General features: G+C 35.4%; 1 protein-coding gene across 3 annotated transcripts in view; it reads left to right on the plus strand.

The window, feature by feature from the left end:
• LOC137405714 (tyrosine-protein kinase TXK-like) overlaps window positions 1-9,627 on the plus strand; it is a 48,897-nt gene extending 39,270 nt beyond the window's left edge. For 2 of the 3 annotated variants that reach the window (XM_068092070.1, XM_068092072.1), the window contains exons 12-16: window positions 163-328; window positions 5,846-5,973; window positions 7,066-7,184; window positions 7,803-7,969; window positions 8,860-9,627. In XM_068092070.1, the coding sequence (XP_067948171.1) occupies window positions 163-328; window positions 5,846-5,973; window positions 7,066-7,184; window positions 7,803-7,969; window positions 8,860-8,928 (649 nt within the window). In that variant the 3' untranslated portion in view covers window positions 8,929-9,627. The remainder of the gene's footprint in view (window positions 1-162; window positions 329-5,845; window positions 5,974-7,065; window positions 7,185-7,802; window positions 7,970-8,859) is intronic. The other variant, XM_068092073.1, reaches the window with a different exon arrangement.

Consider the following 9,627-nt stretch of genomic DNA (forward strand, 5'->3'; position numbering starts at 1 on the left):
AACATTTATCTTTGGAAGAAATGATACCATATTAAAAAAACTGTCCTTCAATAGCAATGTGTATATGCTATGGGGGAGTTTGTTTTATATAGTTTACCAGCAAAAGTACACTTTGACCCTACTAGTTACTCTTCTAGATTAATCCTTGTTGTCATTTGGCAGGAGGCTGCAGAATGAGCACTTAGTACAACTGTATGGAGTGTGCGAGAAGCCAGATCTGCTCATAGTCACTGAGTACATGGAGGAAGGCGCACTACTCGATTACCTCAAACGCAAAAAGAACCAACTACTGCATCAACCTAACACTTGCATTGAAATTGCTAGACAGGTCTGTATATCTTATATTAACCAACCATTGACAATAATCTTTAGATCAATGACGTCGAGGCTTTCGAGTTGACATCGTGAGTGATCATCGGGCGTATTAATTATGCGCTCAATTATTACTCTGCTCAGCAAGGTGGGTGAGTGGCGCAGATGGTGGTGCCCAAATATGTGGGTTCGATTACCATGTCATGCAATTGTTTCATAACGTTATTAGTTTAGCTTTGGACAGACGGACGAACATGGCTATTGTTACAGTAAAGATTATATTGTTAGCCATAAGTGCTGTACATGCGCCAGCAGTGGTGGTCCATAAATAGGTAGGTCACTGCTGTTGCATATGTAGTGGTGGGTGAAATAAGCTGGACACCTTTATTTAAAAACTAATTACAACGTTTTTACTCCTTGTGAATTTAGTCAATAGCCATAAATTACATATTAAACTAATTGAATGCCCGGCGTTGACAGGGTAATGAAAAGGTTTTTGCGCAAAAAACTTCTTTTAATTAACGTACAAAACATTTACATTCTAACTTTTAAACTTCGTATCTTGAGAAAAGTATTTTTGCGCAGGTCAAATAAATTAAGAAAAAAGACTAAACAATGAGTTTATAGAAAAGTGTGTATAAAAAAGGTTACTAGTGCAGCAGAAGCTTGTTGTATTCAAAGTTTTGATGGATGATACTTGTACCTCTCGATACTGATATAAACGTAAAAATGAGATATCAGACTTTATTCGTCTAACCGAACGGAGAGAGAAAGTAGAGACAATTCTACTCTAGATAATACAATTGTTCACATAAAAAACATTTAGCTTTTACAGATTTACTGAAACCAAAAATGTGAGTGTAACGGGTCATTGGAAATTGAAACGGCACGTTTGAAAATCACAAATTGAAAAAATAGGTAACGGCAAAAAATGAGCTTTTGAAAAAATTAAAAAAAAATAAACACAAAAGAATGTCAATAATAAAGAGTACATATTTAGCGTGTTCAGTCGTGAAAGGGATATAAAGTACAGTAAAACATGGATAACTCGCCCTCGGATATAGCGAACACATGGTTAACTCGACTGGATTTGCGTGGTCCGTTCCCACGCAATGATAAATGGCTCTATATAACTCGAATTCAACACTGTTATAACGAACTGTTTTTTGCCCAACGGCTACCGAAACGGTTGCTATCGCTTTAGAAAATCACTTTATTCCAAGCCATAGAGGTAAACCTCAACTTTTCGTAATTCATAAGCGTCGTTATTACCTCCATTGGCAAAATATTTTTGTCAACAACTGTTCTAAAGGTTTGGTGAAATTTGATTTATACTGCTATACGATGAATACCACGGGCTAGCCGGGTCACGGGCGCAAGGATTTTCGCCACGCACATACAAAACAAAAACAGCATGTTGTTTTTGTTTTGTATTTGCGTGGCAAAAATCCTTGAGTGCGTGACCCGGCTAGCCCGTGATGAATAGTTTTCCGACGTTGATTCCGTGTTGAATCAACGTCGGAATGTTGAATGTTTAAAACGTCTTAAAAATTGTTGAAATCAAACGTATACTTTGTCTTAGCTAAAAAAAACTATTCATCGTTTGACCTAAACACAAAATATGTGTGTACATTCAATAAGTATCCATTCAAAAAGCGTGAGTGATATACAATGTACCGTAAAACCTCGTAAAACTATTAATTGAACTGCCTCGGAGTGTTGCTCTTAACGAATCCCAGGTAAAGTAAGGTAATCTTTCCATAAACTTCAAGAAAGATCGGCAAAATTGATCGTAGGTAAAACGCTCAAAAGAAAAAGATGTCTTTTCTTTGAGCATTTCAGCAACGATCAAGTTTTGCCAATGTCAATCTAAAAACGTCCTGGCAATAACATCACCTCAAACAACAAACCAATCTCAAGTGATAGAAAAATCTCTATACTTTTTGATAAAAACGTTTTAAACTTTACATTAGAAGCATTTAATTTGAAACAAGCCATTTGTGCTTTTGATTTATATTATAGTTTGTATATGTTCATGTATCTACTAATAAATAAGTAAATACATGGACTTGTGACAGTGCTCTGATAACTTGAACACTCTGATAATTCGAACACTTTTGCTCGGTCCCTTGAAGTTTGAGTTATCCGAGTTTCACTGTATATGGTAAGAACGATGGGAATGATAATAATGGCTTAACCTTGTAGTTATGTGTGTTTGTTAGTAGACTTGTGGTTTGAATGATGGGAGTTTGATTCGAGTAGGAAGGTGATTTTTCATTGCTAAAACTTTATTGTTATAACTGGACAGACAAACAACAGACAAATATTGAGATTTATACATATACCCTAGGACACTTACATGTATGTATTCGCGTCATCTAACGTTCGCATTTTCGCGGAGTCATCCTCTCGCGAAAATTTCATGAGCAAAACTAAACTATCATAACGAATGAGCGAAAACGCGAAATTAAATAGCTTTTTTCATTGATATCCACAATAACATCGTCATCCCACGACCACACGAGCGGAGCGGAAGTGTGGGAGTTTTATGATAAATGCATGCGCACACAACTTACGAAAATTATTAATCAAAAATGAGACGAACCCTCGTCAAGAAATTTCATCAAAAAATTTAAGCATCGGAATGTAAAGTCGTTAAAGTATAATAACGATACAAAGCACATTTAAACCTATTTAAATATGTTACCAAGTCTTTGTAAACCTTCGATAATATCTTAAAACTTACCCATCTGATCGGATTATACACAAATAGACAGATTAATTTCAACGAAAATCGCCACAAAACACTTGAAAAGCTTGGTTTAATAAAAGTTAAGACCGGAAATTAAAACGCCGAGGGACAGATAACAGAACGATGAAGTATGACGATGTCTTGCGCATTTCACGAAAAGATAACGTGCACTTTTTACCAGTCTATAGCATTGTCGAATTGCCGAAGGTTTTGGCCATTAACATAGGAGTACAGAAATCGTTTCATTTTTGCTGATTTCAATTTTTTCATTTTCATTTGCCAACACATTTAAATACTTTCACATTCTAACTGATGTCCAACGCAGTATAAGTAAAGGCAAGCAAATGACGATGATATTTTTTATCGTTTCTTATGAGATTATAACAATAATTAACTATAAGTTTGGATGACTACAGAACAATGACTACGTAGTACAGACTTTCTAAAAATCTAACGCAGTGTAAGTAAAGGCATGACGATGATATTTTTTCTAACGGTTCAAATGAGATTATTGCAATTATTAATTATAAGTTTGGATGACTACAGGACAATGACTACGTAGTACAGATTTTCTAAAAATCTATATAAATATCACAACTTCGTGATATTGTTAGCTATGCCGTTTGGAAATGTAAACAAAATTGTGCATTGGTTTTTTATTATTACTATATAAATAATATTGGTTATTCTAATAATATCAATGCATTTTACTTCTAATATTGGCCAATATTGCATTTCTGTTTTTGCAGGAGGAGAGATATAAACATATAATCTTTTCCTTTCATTATTACTATTTGTTGTATATAATAACACCCAGTACATTACAGCTACCATTGCAGTTATCCTATTTGACTGCTAATATTGCATTTCTCAACCATCAGTACCCTTTCTTTTTTCCAATATCACTTTGGTCGTGGGCTGTATGACAGTGGAATTTCTAGTATTAGAAATGCAGGTAATTTTTGTGTGTGGTTGGATCATTGAGAAATTTCTGGTAAACTCGTTATAACTAATACACCGAATGAGCAGCATGGCAAAGCAAATTCAGATAACAAGTTTTTTTTTTGAAAAGCCAAGACAAATGAAGAAGATGATGATATCAGTTTAGTCACCGAATTTGTAACTGATGAGGATGAAAGTCTGGTAGGTGAAGGCATAAAATTGAATAACAATTATTGTAGTGATGAATTTTATTACCAACCAAAAACAATAACAAACCTCACCAGGTCCAACCATGTTATACAGTTCTGGTTGTGAAGTTGGTTGATATCTATTTTCTTCTTCTTGGGACTTGAGTGTGAATGACATGTGAAAGTCACTGCGGGAGGGACCTTGACGTCATTGATAGTCCAAGAAACAAATGGCAGCAAGCGAGCGAAAATTGAATTTTCGATTTCACCCACACATTTCTACCTGCGGTTTACAAATACAAACTAGTCCCAAATTGAAAATTTTTCTTATAGCGAACTGGACCTGAGGAATCTAATCTGTTTGTTCCGCTGCATTTATTTTCACATCACTATATTTTCGCACTCATCAGAGCCACGAAATTAAGTTGCAGCGAAATTTTACTCTGTGTGCTACTCACGAAACTAAATACCAGCGAAGTAAAAGTATCCTAGGGTAGATTAATTCTTATTTCATTCTGGTTTCAAATATGTAAACCAAACAGTTGTAAAATTATGTTTTTGAACGATTATGCAGGCTAAATTCTGAACATTTCATGTTTTTAATGATTGAAGATAACAATCTGTACATATATGATTACACCGCATACATTTTAGATTATTTCAAGTCATATACGTGTATAGGACTTGAAATCAGAACAAAATGAAGACTTATTTAAGATTTAGTTGATGATTTACAATTTGCAGTTAGTAATTTCATAGCACTGTAGGTCTTCGCTGCCATTCCGCATAGCTAACCACTATTAATAGACAGCTGGCAGTTCTGTATGTTAACTAATGTTGCACTGTAGCGTTGACTGTGATTGCTTATTGCTGATAGATACCCCAGATGGTTTCCCCAATCTCTCAAACAAAAACGTTCACCATGTGTAGGTTATTAAAGCCATCTCAAAGTTAATAAGAGCATTTTTGTTGTTAGTTCTTGCTTTTTCAACATTTTTTTCTCAATTTAAAAAGGAACTAAATGAATAATATCACATTTTGAAGAACTTTATTATTTTTTAGCGAGTTTTAAGGAAAAATAATCTTTGCCATAATAAGAGTCATGTCCATCTGTCTGTTCGTTCATCCATCTGTCTGTTCATCCATCTGTCTGTCAGTCCATCTGTCTGTCCGTCCATCCAAAACCACAACTGGAGGTTGTGAAAAAGGTTGCATTGTACGGAATTCAAACTCGTGACTGCATCTTTTTTGCCTGGCATACAAACACCTGCACCAATCAGTCACCTTTCCGCACTGCAGACTAATTGTATAGTTATTACACCTGACGATCTCTCAGGCACAGCGGAGGGCCAGAGTACTAGTGTTATTAAAAGTTCCTTCTCGGCATGTTTTTAAAAAAATCAATGCGTATTTATTGGATAAATCCTTAGCCTAGTTAGGTGTGTGCCCAACATTGTATTCATGTAAAATTCAGCAACGCTTGGCAGGCGTATGGAGGATTGGCTTATTTAGAGTCTGAATGTTTTATACACATGGTATCATATCCGACACTACTTGAAAGGTGTGTGAGGGGATGGCTTATCTAGAGGATCAAGGTTTCATAGATGTTAGAGGTTTTATACACATTGTAATATCTGACAGTACTTGACAGGTGTGTGAGGGGATGGCTTACCTAGAAAGTGAAGGTTTCATACACAGAGACCTAGCAGCCAGGAACTGCCTGGTGGGCTCGGGCATTTATGGCTACCAGGTCAAGGTTGCCGACTTTGGTCTTTCCAGGTACATTTAAGAGTATTTAAGCTGTTTGCACATGTGGTATGTATTGTTTAATTTATCATTACTGTTGTTTTTATTATTATTGTTATCACTGTAGTTGAGTATTGCAGATATTAATAACAAACTGATTATATTATTATATTTCACTCACTAGTAGGTTTGCTAACTTACTGCCAAAAAAATTATTACAAATGACAATTTAATTGTTGTGAGGTATCTTCTGGGTTATATATTCATCATTTGCGCTGTTATCTAGTTGCTGATGAGGACAAATGTCTAACAATTAATATCCATCTGAAAGTTGTTTCTTGAAGTTCATCATTCATGCATTATGATTGCGTGTTTATCTGTATTCACTGTTTACATTGATTCACTGATTACAGCAGTTGAGTAATTTTTTTTGTATTTACTGTATTAATTGTATTTATTCATATATATTTACCTTCTGAATGTTACAAGTATTTTTAATTGTTTCTTTTTATCAGGGTTTCTTTCTGTTTATTTCACCACTTCCTCTGTTCATTTCACCACTTCCTCTGTTTATTTCACCACTTCTTCAGTTCATTTTATCACTTCTTCTGTTCATCTCACCACTTCCTCAGTTTATTTCACCACTTCCTCGGTTTATTTCACCACTTCTTCAGTTCATTTTATCACTTCTTCTGTTCATCTCACCACTTCCTCAGTTTATTTCACTACTTCCTCTGTTTATTTCACCACTTCCTCTGTTCATTCCATCACTTCCTCCGTTCATTTCACCACTTCCTCCGTTCATTTCACCACTTCCTCTGTTTATTTCACCACTTCTTCAGTTCATTTCATCACTTCTTCTGTTCATCTCACCACTTCCTCAGTTTATTTCACCACTTCCTCTGTTTATTTCATCATTTCCTCTGTTCATTCCATCACTTCCTCCGTTCATTTCACCACTTCCTCCGTTCATTTCACCACTTCCTCTGTTTATTTCACCACTTCCTCTGTTTATTTCACCCCTTCCCCTGTTCATTCCATCACTTCCTCCGTTCATTTCACCACTTCCTCCGTTCATTTCACCACTTCCTATGTTTATTTCACCACTTTCTCCATTTATTTCAGGCATGTAGTAGATGACGAATACTTGTCAAGTGTTGGTGCTAAGTTTCCAATTCGCTGGTCTTCTCCAGAAGTACTTCTATTTACTAAATTTAGCAGCAAGTCTGATGTCTGGGCATTTGGTGAGTTCAGATGTCTTTGTGGCCTTGATACATGCTGTCCATTACAATGTTTAAGTTTACTTGAAGATCTGAGTGAGCGTACTCAAGACTTACTATTCGGTACTACTATAGAGAAACATACAACTATATGTTCACTTGTTACTATCAAAATTCCATATTAAGTCAGTATTAAAATCATCTCGAACTGAATATGTGAAAATTTTATTGGACATTTGACATCATGCGAAAACCTTTTATGATGTGAATTTCCAAACACTAATAGATGTTTGTTAGAACAAATTTACCAGTATTTGTGTCCAACCAATTGTAGGTCCTCATGCATTACTTCTCGTACTAAAGGAGAAGACAGCCTCAGTTTTAGGGAAACAGTATGATTGTGTTTTACATTTTTAATGACTATCATTGCTACAAATGCTATCATAAGCTGAAAAATTTGTCATACCGCACATCAGGCTGTCATTGACCATGGCTGTTTACGCCTTTATTGAAACTAGTTTCCGTAAACTTTGATTTTTGAACTAAAATTTTATTGAATTAAGAATATAGAAGAAACGAAACCAATGGAACAAGGAAATGTAACGACATATGGCATGTGATAATGATGATTATGCATTTTAGGAGTGCTTATGTGGGAGGTCTTTACTGGAGGGCATATCCCATATTCAAATCTAACAGCCAATCAGGATGTCGCTGAGCACGTTTCACAGAAGAGAAAGGTGTTAAACTGTCCACATGCCTGTCCAAGTGCCGTCTATCAAAATATTATGCTAAAATGCTGGCAATATGTAAGTGTTTGTTTTTTTATAGTTTCAGTTCTATAGCAAAGCAGCCATTGTTTACAACTCGTACATGTGAACAATAAGTTGGGTTCGATCTCTGTAAAAAGTCACTGGTAGTGACTGGTATGATATTCGACATTTACTTGTTTTTCCCTCGCCCTCTCTGTCCCTTCTCACTCTCTTTCACTCTCCCTCCCTCTCTTCTTCCTTTTCTCTCTTTTCTCTTCCCTCCCTTTTCTCTCCCGTCATAAGTGCCATCATAAATTGTAGTTGCACCCTTCAGTAATATCAAATGGGTTGTCTCATCATATATGGGGTGAACCTTGCTAGTTGTCATGGAACAATATAGTCAAAACTCTGACAATACCACACCTGTGCTGCTGGTAAATCAAACAATTTTTGATATTCACTATAGCATAACTCTGAAGTTCTCAAAATACAACTTATTATTGTTGGTTTTAGCCGTTGAGTCATAAAAACGTATCAATAGAAATCTGTGTATCAGATAGATGCACAGATTTCTATTTCGAATATTATCTGCTTGCCAGTCCTTATTTTTAGGCGTGTAACACTTTTTACTAACAACATAAACAGTTTTTCATTTCTTCCAAATAGAAGTTCCTAAAATTACCCCGGAGTTTGCTCATCAGCGTGTTCATAACCCTACGGTTCTAATCAAATGTACCATGATATGACCGTTTGCATACTTGTAACCTTACCTATTAGAACCATACAACGCAATACAGGTTTTACAAATCTCTCAAAATTTATCGTCAGGTCACAAGGTCAGTTGTCACTTGTCAGGTCACAAGCGATAGTAGTTATTTTATGTATCACTTGTATCAAGGAACACAAAAAGCAGACAATTTCCATTTACCTAAATGTTTTATTTCTAGAAAGATGAAGATCGTCCCAAGTTTTCAGAGTTGAGGGAGTTACTTAGCTTCACGTGGGGTTCATCGTAACCGACTCATCCACCCGTCAGTATTCACGTACAGTACCTTAGCTTTAATCTTGCACATATTTTCTCTTTCATAAAGCTACACTCAGCCAATTTAAATATATTATATCTGTTTTGTTTACTTCGCTTCAGTTGGTGTTACGCCCAACAAAGTGCTCTGTTTACTCCGGGCTATGTTTGTGTCTGTTCTGGAAAGAGTGATTTTGCAAATTTATTGAAATGTTTTTAAAAGTTTTATTTTTTACTTTACACTTTGTTTTTAATACGGTGCATCCATTTTTTCTATAGCCTACTCATTCAGCTTTTCATGTTTATTTCCTTTGTCTAGGAAAGCTCAGAGACCTTAGCATATGCTTATTCTTGATAGATTTTACTATCTCTTGTGATTCATCCATTATATGGTAGAGACATTTTGTAATTATGTAAAATGACTATTGAGATATTTTGTGTTTATGGCGAAGATGTTCAATATACACGTACATATATTTCCACTTTAAGTTTGCAGTTATTTGTTTGGCTGGTTGCAAATTTAATATTCATAGACTGAACACACATCGCTTATTCATAGTGGGCAGTAAAATTAGAAGTAGTGATATGTATTGCAGTATAAAGAGGCTGGTGTTTCTCCTTAACAAAGTTCTTGGGAAAATCTAACTATGTAGTTCTTCTATATAGTTCAATAACTGCAGACATTCCTGTTGCT

Source organism: Watersipora subatra, chromosome 10 (genome assembly GCF_963576615.1).
Source record: "Watersipora subatra chromosome 10, tzWatSuba1.1, whole genome shotgun sequence".
NCBI lineage: Eukaryota > Metazoa > Bryozoa > Gymnolaemata > Cheilostomatida > Watersiporidae > Watersipora > Watersipora subatra.